The 18,740-nt window shown below is 44.1% G+C and overlaps 1 protein-coding gene across 1 annotated transcript; it reads left to right on the top strand.

The window, feature by feature from the left end:
• Positions 1-3: 3 nt before the first annotated feature.
• Adat2 (adenosine deaminase tRNA specific 2) lies at positions 4-17,864 on the top strand. Its single transcript, XM_048425452.3, has 6 exons — positions 4-174; positions 4,330-4,434; positions 10,822-10,972; positions 12,746-12,852; positions 16,404-16,476; positions 16,578-17,864. The coding sequence occupies exons 1-6, from the start codon at positions 79-81 to the stop codon at positions 16,619-16,621; spliced, it is 576 nt and encodes a 191-aa protein (XP_048281409.1). The 5' UTR covers positions 4-78; the 3' UTR covers positions 16,622-17,864.
• Positions 17,865-18,740: the final 876 nt, after the last annotated feature.

The raw sequence follows: 18,740 nt of genomic DNA, 5'->3' as shown, positions 1-18,740 counted from the left end.
AAGAGCCCGTGCCCTCCGCGTTCCGCTGCTGTCTGGTCTTCTCTGGCTCCTCGGCCCGGGCCTCTGACTGACGGCGCCATGGAGGAAAAGGTGGACTTCTCCACTGCTCCAGACGGCTCGTGCTTGGTGTCGGCACAGGAGACCGAAAAGTGGATGGAGGAGGCGATGCGCATGGTGAGGAAGCCGGCAGGTGGATGATGAGGGTGCAAACTTTCTCCCGGCCATACCCTGACCCGGGTAGTTGAGCAAATGTGGCTGGCGCACTTTCTCATCACCTTTGCCTATCGGCTCTCAAAATATCTAAATCAACAGCTTGTTTTATTCTCGGGAAATTTTTTTTTAGCGTTGTCTCATAGTAATTGGGGTTGAGGGAAAATACAGAGAACGGTTGGTGTGCCGTATGTATTACACGTAGCCCTAGCTGCTGTTTTACCTACCTGCCTACCTTCCTCTCCATGGATGGACACAGACTTTCAGATCCACACAGCCACGTTATTTTGTGCTTTGCTCCCGACACCCTTGAACATTTAAAATGAAAGGAAGCTGAAGCTGTTTCTGGTAGAGAGTCATATGAAAACGTGTACCTGTACAATTCTCACCTATCATTCGCTTACTTTTTACAATACTTTTCTCTGCCCTTGTATTCTTTTCTTCGATCCCTTTAAGGATTGCTAATTATGGAGGGCTCTGGTCGTATTTACATCTTGTTCTTAATTTTACCTATATTAATATGTAACAGGGATAGGTTGTGTGTGTGTGTGTGTGTGTGTGTGTGTGTGTGTGTGTGTGTGTGTGTGGTTTTTCTAGTGCTTGGTTTTCATTCTGTGAGCATTAAGGATGTACTTAACAGGGATCTAGGTGGTATAGCCATCTACACACCGATTTGTTCTCATCTTTATAAAGGCCTTAAAACAGCTCAGCCATTGATGTTGGAATGTTCTTTTTGCTTATTCTTTTACAAAATTAAAATATTTCAACTTTTTCTTCTAATGTTTATAAAAGTTCACATTCATAATAAAATAAAGTCTAGAACATTTAACAAATTAGGCAAAAATTACCTAAAGTCCTGACCTCAGAGATAGCATTGAGGACATTTTGTGAGCATGCTTCTTGTATTTCTGTCCTTGTGCAAACAGAAGCACACATTTTATTCATTAATGGAAAATGCATTCTCTTTTTTATTATTATTAACACTTTTTTTTGGTCGTCTTTTTCAGAACCTAGGGTGGGAAGAAGAGAGCTTTTGTTCTTCAGTTTTGAAGTTGAGAATTTATTAGTTTATGGAAGATCAAATGGCCATTTCAGTGGCCAAGCTTTGGCCTCTTCCAAAGAAGTCCAGCTTCTAAAGTTCAAAGCCCTCTACACTATTAGACGTGTTTTGCTTGAACTCTCTTGCACTTGTGACGGGAGGAAGGGACTGGCCAGAGGAGGTGGGAGGGGCACTGGAAAGTCTGAGATAGAATGGAGTGACATGGATGTCCGGCTTTCGTACAAGTTTTGAACTTGTCAGTAGAGGAAACGTATGCACACTTTCATGGAAATGCGTTGGAAGACAATGCCTCTAAACCAACTCGCACAGGCTTTGTATTTTCAGCTCCCTTTTTCTGGACTGCTATCACACCCACTCTCAGCATGGCCTATAGGACCATTCCTTATCAGCAATGCTGCTTGTCTCTTTTAGGTCATCCTATCATTTCTAGGGAGATAAACTGACTGGAAGGAAAAAGAGAGGACCCAGAGGAACTAGGTACCATGACGCCCAGTCCTCTGTTGACCTGGCAGCAGAGAAAGGCTGACCGGGCAGCAGTGCCATGGGCCATGTCAGGTGCACAGTGACCAGGGCTCTTAGCACTCCCTATTTCTTTCCTTCTACCTAGTTACTTCCTATTTGGTTGGGGAGTTTACAAACTAGTGTGTGTGTGTGTGTGTGTGTTGTATGTGTGCATGTGCGTGCACACATATATGCACAAGTTACACATATATAAAGATTAGAGGACAACTTTTGATAGGACAGAGTTTTCTCCTTCCTTTGTGGGATCCAGAGATTAAACTCAGTTCATTAGGCATTCAAAGCAAGCCCTTTTACCTACTGAACCATGTTCCTGGCCAGGTCTTTGATTCTGTTCTTTGTGTTTGAAGCTCCTCCTGCCATCGCAGCTCCATTTCTTCATGTTCTGTTTATCCTCTTACAGTTTTTAGTTTCAAACTCTCCGTGTCTCCTTTTGTCTCTTGACCCACTCTAAGCCCAAAACCAGATAAGTGTCTGATCAGTGAAGTCGTTGGTTAATAAAGAGAGGTTAGAGAGGAAGATGCGGAGAACCCAGCATCTGATGCTAACAGTTGCTCCAATAATCTGTGAAGTGTGTAATGAGGAAAGTCAAACTTCCGAGACTTTTATTACAAATCTCTCAGACGACCAAGGTGTATGATTTCCCAGCACTTCAGTTTCCTCATCTGCACAATGGAGATCCGTGTCCCCCATCACTTTAGGATTATTAACAAAAAGGGATTTATAGTTATGAAGTGATTAAATAGTCCCATATCAAACCACACTTACAAAACAAGAGAACAACTTAATTTTCCACCTCTGAGGATAAGGTGTAGACAGCGTGTTGCCTCTTAAGAGAGCTACTTGGAAATGTCCACTTGGAAGCTGAGAATCTGAACTACAGGAAATTGTTTTTCTTTTTTTTCCCAATATTTATTTATTTATCGTGTATACAATATTCTGTCTACGTGCAGGCCTGAAGAGGGCACCAGACTGCATTACAGATGGTTGTGAGCCACCATGTGGTTGCTGGGAATTGAACTCAGGACCTCTGGAAGAGCAGGCAATGCTCTTAACCGCTGAGCCACCTCTCCAGCCCCAGGAAATTGTTTTTCAAGACAATGCTTTTCTTTTTCTGCCATTTCATCTAAATTACTTCTGTCACTGGTCTGCCCCAGCTAATATCCCCTTCCTTTTTGGTCTGTATTTTTCTATTTTTCTTCTGTAACAGTCAATAGTATGGCCTTCCCTCAATAGACTTGCTAGATTCTTATTTAGTTATAGGTACTATCTTGCCCTTTTGAAATCATTTTATACCACAGGAAACTGCGAAAAAGTAAAAATGTACATAGAGAGGATTCACTCATGAATTTTCTTCAGTGTTACAGCTTATCTACCTGTGGTACACTATCAGAGCCAGGGAAATCTCGTTGGTACACTCCAAAGAGCTTATTAAAGTTTCATCAGCTTACTGTGTATGTTTGTGCAGTGTGGATCATAGATTTTATGCATATTGGTTTTTAAAAGAAATGTCCAAAATATTTTCCAAGTTTATGCCATTTTTACATAAAAAATATCCCTAAACTTGCACATGTTTCTTAGAACAGAAGTTGTGGGACAGAGAGACATCCACTCTGATCCTTTTTATGTTATTGATACTCCGTGGGATCATTTCTTCTTCTTAAAGAAAGGGGAAAAAAGCAATCAAGTAGAATTTAATCAAGGGAAAGTATTGTAACAAATATTTAGATATGTGTTCTCTCACCTCTTTGTAAATATACATATCATGTCTTAGAAGGGGTGGCTTTGGAATTTTAAAAACACCAGTCAAAAGCCACTGATTACCTGTGCTACCAGTGAGAGAAAATGAGGCTCAGGGCTTGTGAAGGGAGACATTCCCAATCCTTCTGAACATAGACACCCAGCAGAGAACACAGCACCACACAGCACAAAGATACCAGACCCGAGACGAGGAAGCACAGGCGTGATTTGTCTTGGTCATTATCCGCGCATCTGCTCGCATTTTTTCTCTTTTGCGTAGCCTTTCAAGCACCACACATAACTGTTGTGGCATGTTTTACTCTTGATTTTTTTGGGGGGCCTCCACCCAGCTCCCAAACAAATCACACATGGAGGCTTATTCTTAGATATGAAGGCCTGGCCTTTGCTTGCCTTGCTTCTTGCCCGCTTTTATTAACTTAAATTATCCTGTCTACCGTTTGCCTCTGGGCTTTTATCTTTCTAACTCCTGTATACCTTACTTTCCTTCTTACTCCATGACTGGCCGAGTGACTGGGTGGCTGACCCCTAGTGTCGTCTTCTCCTTTTTCTCTTCTCTTTTTCCTCGTTTCTCCTTTTTATTCTCTCTGCCTGCCAGCTCCACTTATCCTTTCTCTTGCCTCACTATTGGCCATTCAGCTCTTTATTAGACCGTCAGATGTTTAGACAGGCCTGGTAACACAGCTTCCCAGAGTTAAAGAACTGCAGGGTAAACAAAAGTCACACCTGAAAATAATATTCCCCAACACGTCACCTCTGAGATTTTCCACTTTGTGTTTCAGGCCAAAGAAGCACTTGAAAATACTGAAGTTCCTGTTGGCTGCCTTATGGTCTATAACAATGAAGTCGTGGGGAAGGGAAGAAATGAAGTGAATCAAACAAAAAACGTGAGTTGAGAAATATCAATGCAAAAGCATACTATAGCCATGGCAGGGGCCAGCCGGCAAGACAAGACCAAATGGGTCCTGTGGGTCAGTGCCTCTCCCCAAACACTTTTATTCGTACCTGTGTGTGTGTGTGTGTGTGTGTGTCTGTATGTACGTGTGTACATGTCTGTGCGTCTCTGTGTATGTGTCTGTGTGTGTGCAGGTTGAGGACAAGATGCCTTCCTCTATCACTTTCCACCTTACTTTTCGAGGCAGGGTCTCTGCACCTGGAGCTCATCCGTTCAGCTAGGGTAGATGGTTAATGAACCCTAGGAGCTCCCTCCTGCACCCATGTTTTGTTTCTTCTATACTGGGGTTGTCTGTGAATGTACGTGGCTATGTCTGGGTGTTCACATGCCTGTTGGGGGAAGGCCCTTATTCCTTCCCAGCAAGCACTTTCTCTACCGAGCCATCTCTCAGCCCTAGATCTTTTTTTTTTCTCCTTTGTAAAATTCATTTTCCTGATTATAACAGTGATATAGCCAATGATTTTTTAAGCGAATATTCAGAAAAGTTCAATGAAGCTATTTTTTTCTATTTCTACATTTGTGATCTTAGCCAAAAAGCTAAGAGATGTTTTGCATTTGTTTGTTTGTTTTTTGTTTTGTTTTGTTTTTGCTTTCTTGAGACAGGGTTTCTCTGTAGCTTTGGAACCTATCCTGATACTAGCTCTTGTAGACTAGGCTGGCCTCGAACTCACAAAGATCTGCCTGACTCTGCCTCCTGAGTGCTGGGATTAAAGGTGTGTGCGGCATGCACTCAGCTGTTTTGGTTTTTATTTCATTATGTTTCCCTTTAACACTTGAGTGAAACCCAAGAAGGAATTTTGTTACATCAGAATGTCAGCACAGAGGAAAGGAGTCCACATCCACTGTGACAAATTCAACCTGAAAATGAACCTTTTCAGAGAAGATCCATTTCACTTGTGATGCATTCCTTTTAGTTTTTTTTTGATTTATTTTTATCCTAGAGGGGACAAAAGACTCTCAATGTACAAATTAGAGGGAAGCACAAAAGGATTATATTGGAGAAAACGTTTTTGGATAGTCAATGGGATAGGGTCTTCGGGATGAGCTGTCTTCAGCTACGTGCCTTTCAGCCTCTTGTTGACGTCTTGTGGTCAGACTGGAAGGTCCATGGTTTAAAGCAGTGCTTCTTAAACATGGCGGCATGTCGGTGTGCCATTGTGGGCATGCATGGGAAGTGGAAGTAACTGAAAGCGCTGTGCTGTTTTTTTCGGGTTATAAAGTGCCAGGTGGACAGAAGAATAACATAACTGTAATGCCGTTCCCACGGACTTTGATCTTCTGTGCCTCTGCAGCATAGACCAGTCTACTGTCGGCACTGGGGCTGTGAGCCTTTATAACCTCGAAGTTTAGCAAAACTCATGGCAAGTAGGAACCCGGATGCACACAGCAGTTATGACAGCATAAAAGCTTTGGAGACAGATCATATACATGCTGCAGGTAGAGGTTATGTTGATACTCACCTCCAAGTTCTGTTTTACATAATTGCCACAGTGTCTACTTTGTGTTGCATGGTTTGATATAATGTGTTTCACATGAGAACTCATGACCTAATCCCCACTAACTGACTTTTTAGACACTTTGGAATTAACCAAGGTTATTCGACTGTCACGTCTCATAGACTCGCCCTTTGAATGCAGCATAGGAAGTCCCTGGACTCCAGTGTGAGGAGCCCAGAGTTCTGCTTTGGGCTGTGATATCAACCCTGCTCTGTTGCTCCCCTTTCCCTGTGTTTTCAGTGCACGGTAAGACAGCTTAGCTTGTGTTTCTTTAGCGGTAATAGAGCAATTTGGCCAAGGTGATTTCAGTTCTACTGGTATTTATCGAGAGCTGTGAGAACACCATCTCTCAGTGAATCTGAGCTTTAAAGACTCCATTTGGAAGAATCTTTGGTGTTAACTTCTCTTGTTGTCTTGGTATGCATCCAGAAACATACTCTCTTCTATAAAGTCCTCTGTCCCTGGGTTTCTGATTCTGTAACCACTCAGGCTAGCTCCTGTCTGCCACTGGCTACCACAGCATTGTGGGCCCCTGCCAACTCTTTCCTCACTGTGTTCCAGGTCACAGGAAAATGAGCACCTTTCTTTTAGCCTTGCTCAGTGGTGTGCTTGTTGAGGACAGAATTTTTTTTTTAATCACATGTAGAATTTAGTTAGCCTGTATAAAGTTAACACTCAGTATCAATTGTTGATAAGTGTTACTGCCACAGATATTATAAATTATTGCATAGGTGGTTTGCATTAAACTGCTTTTATTTTAGACTCTTTTGCTAGTTTTCTTTTAAAATTAGTTGTGCAAAGTAATACGTGTTTTGTTTTGTTTTTTGAGATTTTTATACATGTTCTTTAGTGGCCTCCTCCCAGCCTTTAGTTCCAGTCCCTTTCCTCCACAGCCAGCTCGCCCTCCACAGCCAGCTCGCCCTCCACAGCCAGCTCACCCTTCACAGCCAGCTCGCCCTCCCTCCACAGCCAGCTCGCCCTCCCTCCACAGCCAGCTCGCCCTCCCTCCACAGCCAGCTCGCCCTCCCTCCACAGCCAGCTCGCCCTCCCTCCACAGCCAGCTCGCCCTCCCTCCACAGCCAGCTTTCCCTCCCTCCACAGCCAGCTCGCCCTCCACAGCCAGCTCGCCCTCCCTCCACAGCCAGCTCGCCCTCCCTCCACAGCCAGCTCGCCCACTCTGGCTTTTCTGTCACAGGTAGTCTGTTGCCCTCTGGATGGTTTTGGTTTTGGGTTTTGTTTTGTTTTGGTTTTGATCCTTTTGTGTGTGTGTGTGTGTGTGTGTGTTTGTTTGTTTGTTTATTTTGTTTTTGTATTTCAAGACAGGATTTCTCTGTGTAGCCCTGGCTGTCCTGGAACTCTCTCTGTAGACCAGGTTGGCCTTGACCTCAGAGATCTGCCTGTGGCTGCCTTCCATACGCGGGGATTAAAAGCGTGCACCTTCTCTTTTTCATTCCTTTTCCTCTGCCCCAATTCACTCTCCCTTAACAACTCTTACTTTCCTTTCATGGTTTTGTGGTCTGTGCCCTTACATGTATACATATATGAAATTTTAAATCTTTGTTCCATCTTTGAAAGAAAACATCTATTTCGAATCTGGGAGACTCTGTGTAAGATAAAACTTTTGGGATTGGGAAAACGTGGTAAGATGATTTGCTGTGCAAGCACAAGGTCTCTGAATTTCAATTTCAGAAGTCAATTAAAAAAGTAGGTGTAGCCGTGCAGGTGCCTGTAGCTCCAGAGCTGTGGGGGAGGGGCTAGAGGTAACGAGGATTGCTGCAGCCATGCCTGGGTTCAGTGAGAGACTCTATCTTAAAGGATCAGGACAGAGAGTGATGGATGGGACGGCTGACGTCTTCTCCTAACTTCTATATGCGTGCAGATGGGTGCACCTTCACATATATGCACTTATGTGCTTTGAATAAGAATGTCCCTAATAGAGTCAAATATTTGAATGCTTGGTTCCTAGTTGGTGAACTGCTTAGGGGATCAGGAGGTGCTGCCTTGTTAGAGGTGATGTGTCGGTAGGGGTGGGCTTTGAGGTTTCAAAAGCCCAGGCCAGACCTAGTCTCTCCACCCACCACCACACACACTTCCTTGTGCTTGTGGATCAGGATGTCATTTTCAGCTGCTGCTCCAGCACTGTGTCTGCCTGCCCGGTGCCATGCTCCCTGCCATGATGGACTAACCTTCTGAAACTGTAAGCAAGGCTCTAGTTAAGACTTTGAACACTGTTTTGAATAAGAGGAAAGAAAGTGGTCACTCTTGTCTCATGGTGTGATTTTGTTTTAAGTTTTCTTCTCATTCAGTTTGTTGGCTGTAGCCTTGCCATATATGACAGTTATTATAAAGATTTAGTTTCTTCAGGACTTTTTTTAAATCATGAATGTATGTTGAACATTGTCTAATTCCTTTTCTGTATCTATTGAGATGATTGTGTTATTTATATCTTTAAGACTACTTATAAAGTATATTGTATTTTATAATATACTTATAAAGTATATTACCGATTTGTATATGTTGAATCAACCTTGCACCTTTAGAATGAATCCAGCTTGATTGTGATGTGCAAACTACTACGTTCTCACATTAGGATTGTCAGAATGTTGAGAAACTTTTCATCTATGTTCATCAGAAGGGTGATATACAGTTTCCTTTCTTTGCAGTATCCTCATCTGGTTTTGATATCAGAGGAGACTGGCATTGTGCTGTTCAGTAATGTTTTTTCCCGTTATTTTGTGGAATAGTCTGACGAATATGGGTGTTAGGTCTTCCTTAAAAGTTTGGTAGAATTTGGCCATGAGTCTACTGACTTTTCTTTATGGGAGACTTTTGATTATTGTTTCAGTTTCATTACTTACTATATGTTTAATTTGTCTACATCTTCTTGACTTAATTACCTGTGTTTAGGAGTTTGCACTAAGTTATTTTAAAGCTTTATTTTCTTTTGCTTGTGTGTGTGTGTGCGCGTGCGTGCACTGTGTGACACTCCTTTGGGGAGATGTGAACAAATGCTCACCTCAGATAAGAAACCAGCAACACACCAAAAATAGGGGCATCACCAACACTTGGTGAACCTATTAATTTGGTTTGGGTTACTTACAAGAGCAGAAATGACTTGTAACAGCTACACCACAAAGCTTGCCCCAGCCTATGTGATAGCTCCTGAGAGCTGGAAACCTGACTGTGCACTAGCTTAAGACAGCTCCGCAGGTGGGAGAGCATGTCTTTCAAGTGCCTCAGGTGTGCTGAGCTTCTTCTAGATAGTATGGCTGGCCTAAGAGTCTTGAGTTTCTCTCTCTCTCTCTCTCTCTCTCTCTCTCTCTCTCTCTCTCTCTCTCTCTCTCTCTCTCTTTTTGAGACAGGGTTTCTCTGGCTGTCCCGGAACTAGCTTTGTAGACCAGGCTGGCCTTGAACTCACAGAGATCTGCCTGTTTCTTCCTCCGCAAGTGCTGGGATTAAAGGAGTGTCACCAGCACCTGGTTTTAAGAGTGTCTCTTATCAGCCTAACCACCCCTGAGGAAGGAGGGGCTGTCTAGACAGGTTTCAGGGACTTTGAGTTGTTTACTTCCTGAGTCTAAGGAGCTTCTTCGCAGGTTAGAGTTTTGAATCTGTGGGTCACGACTCCTTTGGGGGTCAAACAACCCATTCCCAGGGGTTGCTTAAGACCTTCAGAAAACACATTTACATTATGATTTATAGTAGTGGCAAAATTACAGTTCTGAAGTAGCATGAAAGTAATTTATGGTCGGAGGTCACCACAACATGAGAAACTGTATAAAAGGATTGCACCGTTAGGAAGGTTGAGAACCGCTGCTCTAGAACATCCTGTGTCCTCAGGAACTCATGTCTAAAGTAGAAGGCTTGATCTCAGCCGAAACTGGTACACGACAATGTGTGTGTGTGTGTGTGTGTGTGCGCGCACACGCGCACGTATGTGTGTGCATGCACATGAGTGCCCCTGAGTGTTATATATATGTACCATGTGTCTCTGCAGGTGCCTTCAGAGACAAGCAAAGGATGTTGGAGCTCACCGGAGTTAGGGACAGTTGTGAGCCACCCAGTGTGAATGCTAGAAACTGAACTGTGGTCTTCTGCAAGAGTAGCAAGTGCTCTTAATCTTTGAGCCGCCTCTTCACCCCTGCTCTAAAACTGTTTTAATAAGGGGGAAAGAGATGAGGAGAATCTAAATAGCATCAAGCCACATTGTGCCTGGGGAGACTCAGATTGCTCTAGGAGCTGTAGTGGAGATAACAGTAAACTCGAGACCCAGAGGATCCAAAGCTTGAGACCAACAGAGCGTCTCTGTCAGGATTCAAATGTCAATGTGATTGATTCCACATGCTGGGTGGTTTCTCCTGTAGTACGCCGTCTCCCACGAACTATCTGAGATCTCAGGTCTGTGGTTTTTATGGAGCCAGTTGTGTTAGAAAATCTCATCCCCTGCTGTGCACAGGGTGATATTTTAGTGAGCTCAGTTGAAGATCTGTCTGAAGTGAGGGCATGAGCTTATGAAAATTTCAACCTTCCCTTCAAATATTCAGAAACCATAGACATCTTTTTTTTTGAGACCTATTTTCTCTATGATATTTTAATGAAAACTGTCCCCCAAGCTACGTGGGAATTTCCCTAAAACTGGAGCAAGGTTTGTATATTATCTCGGATTAGTTATCCCCATTGGTGAGGTAATGATTTGTGAACTGGGGAACCAGGAATGTTCCAGTTCAGACAGAATGATAGGAATGCTCTTTGAATTTCTGTTTTGCTTGTTTTAAAGACATGAGTTATGAAATGAGCAATATCAATACTGGTCTCTCTCTTTCAAGGCTACACGGCATGCTGAAATGGTGGCCATTGATCAGGTCCTGGCTTGGTGCCATCAACACAGCCATCGTCCTGCTGACGTGTTTGAACACACCGTGCTGTACGTCACCGTGGAGCCGTGTATCATGTGTGCAGCTGCTCTCCGCCTCATGAGTATCCTTTGGCTTCTGAGTTTTCTGTCTTTACCTCACCTGTCAGAAAGAAAATGGCCAGATCCATAACATGTCTTTTCTCTTTTCACTGTTTGATTTTCTTTTCAGTGTTGAGGATTGAAACCAGGCTCTTGCTCGTGCTAAGTGTACGCTCTGTCATGGAGCTGCACTCCTCCCCAGCTTTCAGTTTCTTCATGTGTGGACACAGTTATGGAACACATTGGAAAGTTCAGCCAGAAACAAAGGAGGATTTTTACACAGTGAAGTTACCTCTTCTTTCTCTGTATCAATAACCTCAAAACTATTGAACCCATACGCTACAGAAAGCAATGCTTGGAACCAACTTAAACTCTGTTTAAATTAAGTTAGAGCACAGGACACATTCTGAGGAACATATGCTTTGCCCTTGGATGACAGATTATGGGTAATTTAAATATTTTCTGTCAACCTGCTTTTGTCATGAATCCCTATCACAAAGTACAAAAAAAGATTAAGTTCAACTTAAGTAACTAAGTCATTAAGTAACTAAGTCATTAAGTAACTAAGAAGTGGAAATGTCATCGGATGTTATCATTGTACATGCATGGACATGAGTAAGCTAGTGTTCCGTGGCTGGATTGTGTCTTGCACAGAGTGAGCAATGTGTATATTGACTGACGTCCATCTCTACAGTTTGTTTATTTATTTTATACCACCAAGAGCCTTGGGAATGCTAGGCAAACTCTTCTTTATTCGTGCGTCTTCACTTGCTTTTAAAATTATGTGCGGTTTTATCACGTAAAACAATGCAGAGGGCCTCTTGGGTACAATAAAGCATACTGTCTCTGTGTGAGAAGAGTTGTTGACCCCATTATTAGAGGAGTTATTAGGCCGTTTTCCTCATCCTGCCTTGCAGAAAGAACAGGGAACAATGAGGCTGGGTCTTTGGCTTTTGTTTGGGTGATTATTTTGGTTTGACTTGTATTTTTGTTTTGAGACTGGTCTAGCCCAGGCTAGCTCTCATGTAGCCCAGGCTGGCATGGCACTCACAGTGGTGGTTGCCCTAAAGATGGGGATTCTCCACCCACAAAGTGCTGGGATATAGGCACATGCCACCACCCCAGGCTACCATCCACCTTTTTACATTTTGATTGAATTTATTTATTTATTATGAGGGGCATGGACATGCCATGGCATTTGTGTGGCAATCAGAGGACTACCTTTAGGAGTCTGTTCTCTTCTTCTGCAGAGGGCTCCAGGGATTAAACTACATGTTTTAAAAGGTGAAATTCTTGAATTAAATTTTTAATTTTACAATGATTCTGAAAAAGTGATTTTGGAAAGAGCAGAGAATTGGCTAAACTGCATATTAAGTAAAAACCCTTAGTTTCTGTTCTATTTACAATAGCCAGGTTTTCGTCTTTTGTTGAAATTATGTTTTTTATTATTATTATTATTATGTGGGCAAACATGCCATGGCATCATGCAACGGTGAGAATCCTGAGGAGTTGGCTCTCCTTCCACCATTACGTGCGTTCCAGGGATCAACCTAGGTTGTCATGCTTGCATGGCGAGGGTTTTACCAGCTGAGCTGTCTTGCTGACCCACGAATGCTAGATTTTGATTTCTCAATACTTAAAACCCCTTTTTCTTCGTTTGTACAACTGATTTGTACTGTTTTAAACCATGAACTTTTTTTGCTTTTAAGTCTAGACTGAGTTTTCTTAGGTCATTAGCATTAGCCTATTCTTTGCCATGATTCTGCATACTGTGACAGACTTTAATTCTGTACCATAAATCCCGCTGGTCGTCTATGGCTGTCAGAATGAACGGTTTGGTGGTTGTGGTTCCGTCCTAAACATTGCCTCTGCTGACCTACCCAATACTGGGAGACCATTTCAGGTAATAGAATCTGTGTATGCCCTCTCTTTGTCCCTTCCTCCCTCCCTCCTTCCCTTCTTCTCTCCCTCCCCTCCTCCCTCCCTATCTCCATCCACTTTCTTCTGTTTATTCATCTCCAGATGGACTTACCAATTGTGTATTATTTGTAAGTATTCCAAACAGCCATGGCAGCATCCGACAGTACCTCGGGGCCGTGACTTGAGTTCTTTACCGCTCACTGGAGGAAAATGTGTTCCTTTCTCCATTTCGAGAATCTGTCCTGCAGGGCAGTCTGCAGCTTCCTGAACTGTTAGCTCCTAAGGGGGTTCGGCACTTTGTGTGGGCTTAGAGACTCTCTCTCTGCTGGAGTCAATACTAGCTCTGTAACTGTGATGATGGAACTCGGCCTGCGTCAGCAGCCAGGATGCTGTTCACAACCGATAGTGTTTAGGCACAAATTCCATCACTTTGTCACATCCCGTGGTTACCATCCGGTCATCATTGCAATTTCATTATCTTAGACCAGAGAACCTACACATCCTTAGCTGATAGAAATTCTACTTTCCTCTGAACCTTTATCACACTGTTGGAAGCTCTGTTGTTGCAAATGTGAGCATTAGGAACCCACATGTCAGGATGCATACCCAATTCTCTCTACTGGTTCATTCTCCAAGATGGAGGGTTAATCCCACAGCATTATACTCAAATAAGAAAAAGATTCAGTTGGAGTTTCCCTTGAAGGCCTCATGTGTTTGCAGGCTGTGGTGAGGACTTACAGAGCCCTAATCCTGCACAGAGCAAGTCAGGTAAAGCATTCTGCCTTGAATTTTCCAGCTGCGTAGAAGCTTTCCCAGCTACTGTTGTGTTTAAGAACAGGCGTCTTTAACATCATGTCAGAAAGAGACTGTAACAGAGTGATGGGGAGTAAATGAGGTTGATTATTAAAGACGGCTGCAGAGTGACTTCATTTTTCCAGTTGTTTCTAGGAGCCGCCCGAACACTGCTTATATAACTGTGCATGGATTGCTGGCTCTGTACATGTGGTACTTCCTCTGTGAGAACGGCCTAAGTAATTTCTCAGAGTTTCTGGACAAAACTAAGATGTGTCCTTGGGGATCAGACATGGGTGGAACATTATTCTCTAAAATGTAGGTGAGGAGCTAGCTCAGTCAGTGGGTAAAGTGTTTGCTGCATGGCACGAGGACCTGAATTTGGATTTCCAGATCCCACTGAAGGCCAGATGCAGAAGCAGGTATCTGGAATCCAGGGGTCCTGTGGTAAGATGAGATGCAGAGGCAAGGAGAGTCCTGGCCAGCTAGCCTGCTGTACTTAGTGACAAACAGTGAGCGACTTTGTCTCAGTAAGCTGGAATGTGAGAGCAGACACTAGAACTGCTGTCCTGGGCTTCACTTGCCTGCTAGCCTGTACACACACATGTGCACATCTCTCACACACATACACATGGACACACACACAAATAAAAAGAATGTTGGTGGCATGAAGTCTTGAGCAGTTCTCTCTCAGGGATCTTAGTGCAGTCAATCTTTCTCAACCTGAAAACTTATTTACAGTTCATCTATATGGCCGTACCAGCTCAGTGGAAAATGAATGCCCATGGTTTAAAAGCATAGATCAAAGCTTAATGCCAAATTATGTCCTAAGGAGGTCTTTTGCAGTGCTAAAGCCAGGCTTTAGTAGTCCCGGCTTCTGGATGCTGTGTTCTCTTCCTTTTCTTTGGCTGAGCTCATGGTATAAAGGACAGAGGGGAGGTGGCATCTCACATCACACTTAAGGATTCTTTGCATATAATACTGTGTTAAAAGCAGCAAAAAATTCACAGAGAATTCTGTGGAACTATTGTTTTAAAAAATGCCTATTCATTATTCATTTTATTACCTCTTTTGTTCAAAACATTTATTTTTATAAGAATATTATCTTTGATAAAAGCCACACATGGGCAGCTCTGGTTGGTATTTTAGGATACCATCTTGTTATCTAGACCCATAGTTTTTATTATTTTTACCACCTCCGTGTTTGTCCGTGTTTCTCCTTGGTTGGAATCTCCTGGAGGGATTCTGCATTTCTCTGTGCTCAGACCTTGGGTCAGATGAACAAAAAGGTGGGGAAGAGCATTATACACAGTATAATGTAATTATACTGGAGAGCAATGATGGAGAAACAGTGCATTACCAGTCCCTGGAGAAGAGGGCCTGGTGGGCTGGATGGACATTGGCAGAGTGAAGGTAGAGGTGCGAGAGGGCACCAGTCCCTGCACACCCAGAGCAGCAGTGCCAGCCTGGCAGACTGAGAAAGCAAGGGAGGACAGGATTCTAAATGAACCTTGTGTGTCCAGTCATCATGTGACCACAGAGCTGGGGTGGGAAGGAGGCCATGTTTGCCTCAGTGAGTGCCTTGTGATGCCTGGGAAGCAGCCACAGTGGAGTCTTGAGAGCATGAGACAGTAAAGATGAGAGGAAAAGGAAATGAGATGGCCAGTGAAGTCTGGAATGTTCTGAGGCCAGAGCAGGGACATATTTTGGAAGCGGAGGGAGAAGAAGATTTCTGTTACCATGGGGGAAGATCCCAGCCAGGCATCAGCTGAGGATCCAGGAAGGGTTGTGCCTTCTCAGCAATGCCCCAGAGAGGCTGGCCTCCAGTCTGCAGGTGCTTGGCTGGGCACCACTTTGAGGGATGACTGAATTGTTCCATAAACTTCAGCAGGATGGGTTAGAGCCTTCCCAGTCTCTCCAGCCTAGTGCCAAAACCCCCGAGCACTTGGCGCCATCTCAGATGCCTTTGATTGCTTTCCCCTGCCCTACCAGGCCCTTCAGCCTGCATCCACACACACAACCCATGCTTCCCCCACTCTTCCCAAAGCGGCTTCCTTGCTTCTCTAATGTCCAGTTCATCTTCGTCTCCAGAACGTCGTTCGTTGCTCCTTGCAGCTCTCATTTCTCCTTTGATCTTCCACACACTGTCGTCCCCTCTGCCCAGATCCCAGAGCGAGAACAAACTCAGCAGTTTTCTTAAATCCTCCATTGCAAAACTTGAAAAGTGTTTCCTGTACATGACCGGATAGTAAATATTTTTAGCTCTTGTGAGAAACATGTCTCTGTGATATAGTGTTTTGTTTAATAATAGTAATAATGATAGACAAACTCTTAAAAGTACAAACAGTTGCTAGCTTGTCATTCTTAACTGTGGACTGGATTTGTTCCACCAATAATAGTTTACCTGCCCTAGGTGAATAGCAGCCCATGCTTGGTGAAACGCTAGAAAATAATCGCAGGTGAAAACAGCTCAGGCTCCATGAGCACCTGTTTAGCATCTCAGGTGATCAGTACAGCATTTCTCTGCAGTCCTGTTACATACCGTAGAGACTTTAAGTACCAACAGTAGTGACTGATTGAGAGACATGGGAGCTAAGGCTGGGAACCCATTCTTTTAGAAATGTGTATCTTTATCCATGCTAATATTTGACTTGTCAGTGTGTGGAGTCTGTTCGTGTTGTAATTGTATACATTACTGCTGGGTCGCTGCCTACACTCACCTCATGTTCCTCCCTTCCTCAGTGCGTCCCTGGATACCGTGCTGAGGAGGCTGTGGAGCTCCTAAAGACCTTCTACAAACAAGAAAACCCAAATGGTCAGTTTTCTCCAGGTGCACAGTGTCCCGCCTTAAAACAACCCGGTGTGAGCCAAGTTTGGCATTCCTCATTTCCTGCTTCTCCCTCTTTTTTTTTTCAGCACCAAAATCAAAAGTTCGGAAAAAGGATTGTCAGAAATCCTGATGTTCTGACGAAAGCCTCGTTGCCTTAGGAGACCTGCAGAGAATCCCCAATCGAGAGCTGTTGGCATTGCTGGCCGTGTTTATATGTTGTTGTTTCTGTGTGGGAAAACGGTGTCTCTCGTCATGTCATTTGCTCTGTTAAGGAAACAAATGAGCCCTTCTTAAAGTCTGACAAATGTAAACAGCTATTAGCTCTTCCCAAGCTGAAAGAGTGTTTCCGGACGGGGAAGAGGAATCCAGGCTTGAGGTCAGAGATCAGCCACAGCTTCAGCCCCATCTTAATGAAGCTCTTTGTGGGTTGGGGCGATGGCTGGGTGACAAAGTACTTGCTGTACAAGCAAGAGGCCTCAGTTCCCAGCACCCATAAATGTCGGGTGGGCTTGTCGGCCTGCCTGTAACCCCAGTGCTTAGAAGGCAGAGTTGGGCTTCCAAGATCCCAAAGCAAGCTACTAGTTAGGTGATCCCTTATCAGTGAGCTCCGTGTTCAGATGAGAGATCCTGCCTCAATGAGTGAAATGAAGAGTGATCTAGGAGGACCCCACGATGCACCCCCAAGCACAAGTACAAACACATTGACACCACACATGCACATGCAAGAAAGCAAACGAACAAAAAGACAAGTCTTCGGAAGATCGAGCAAGACCCACAGAGGAAGGAGAAGGAAAGGAAGCCTTCGACTTATTACTGAGTGTATTCAAACCCACTTCTGCCCACGACTCCAGCAGGGCATGGAGACCTGGGGCCGTGCTAGTTTGTAATATGACTTTATATATGCATACAACCGTGCATATTGGGGGTTCGTGTGGGTGTGGAAGCAAGGGACAATTCAGGTAGCCACCCTCTTCCTGCTGTCTGCCTTTCTGTCTGTCTGTCTGTCTCTCTCTGTCTCTCTCTCTCTGTCTCTCTGTCTGTCTCTCTCTCTGTCTCTCTCTGTCTCTCTCTCTCTCTCTCTCTCTCTCTCTTTCTTCCATTCAGTTAGACAGGCTAGCCAGGATGTGCAGGGTTCCTTCCACCTGTGGAAGCCTCCCTCCCTCCCTCCCTCCCTCCCTCCTGTCTTCTAAATGTGAGTTTTGGAGAGTGAACTCAGGTCCTTCTGCCACTATACTGACAGATTTCTCTCCAACCCTAGAACTTTTTTTTAGAAGTATTTAGATAAAATGGATGCTTTTAAAGGAAGTGCCCACGAGTCATGTTTGAATCCTAGCATATTGCTACAATAAAATTGTGTTCATGCCTTCTTTGAAGAGGAGTGGTCTTAAATAGTGGGTGCTAGAGAGGTGGCACAGGGGTTAAGGATAAACACTGCTCTTTCAGAGGATACGAGTTCAGTTCCCAGCACCCACACTGGGCAGCTCGCAACCTCCTGTAATTCCAGTCCCAGGGGCTCCAATACTCTCTTCTGGACTCCAAGGGCACACTTAAGTATGCACACATTTCCACAATTTACACACACAAAAAAATTTAAAAGCTAAAACCAAAAGTGAAGTAGTTTCCTATAATAGAGGAACTAGTCTGTTGTTGTACTCTCCAAACCAAGACCTCGCGTTCTCACAGAGACGAGTGAAAAGTGATATGACTTGCAGGAGAATGAATGGTAGGTGCACTGGGCTAATGGTACACACTGACCAGGAGGTCGAAGCAAGAGGATGGGGAATTCAAGCCAAGCCTGAGCTGTGTAGGAACCCACCCTGCCCACCCCCCCCAATTACCGTCAGGTGATACTTGGAATAAGAATGCAGGAATGATGGTTATGGGATTGAATAAGATGGTCCATGTAATCCGAAATGACAAAGCCATTACTCTTTGAAACACAACTGATAAAATTTAAATTGAGTGGCTAAAAATTTGACCTTAGAACAAAATCTCCAAGAAGGATCACTGATGCAAAGTGCAGCTTTTCTGAGCTTCCCTGGGCGCAGTGCGGGACTCTGCCCAACAGGGGGCCTCGCCGTTCCACCACAGGGCCTGTGCCAGCGCCCGCGCCGCCACAGTGCCAGCGCAAGCCCTTGATGCAAAGCGGCTGTGTTTGTTGACTCTGCCATTTGAGCGCTGTCTCCGACTTGTTTGTTTTGAATTACATTACAGGCAGGAATGTGATTGTGGCGGTAGTATTTTTATAT

Source organism: Myodes glareolus, chromosome 1, assembly GCF_982192425.1.
Source record: "Myodes glareolus chromosome 1, mMyoGla1.1, whole genome shotgun sequence".
In the NCBI taxonomy this organism is placed as follows: domain Eukaryota; kingdom Metazoa; phylum Chordata; class Mammalia; order Rodentia; family Cricetidae; genus Myodes; species Myodes glareolus.
This window is presented reverse-complemented; position numbering and strand designations above follow the sequence as displayed.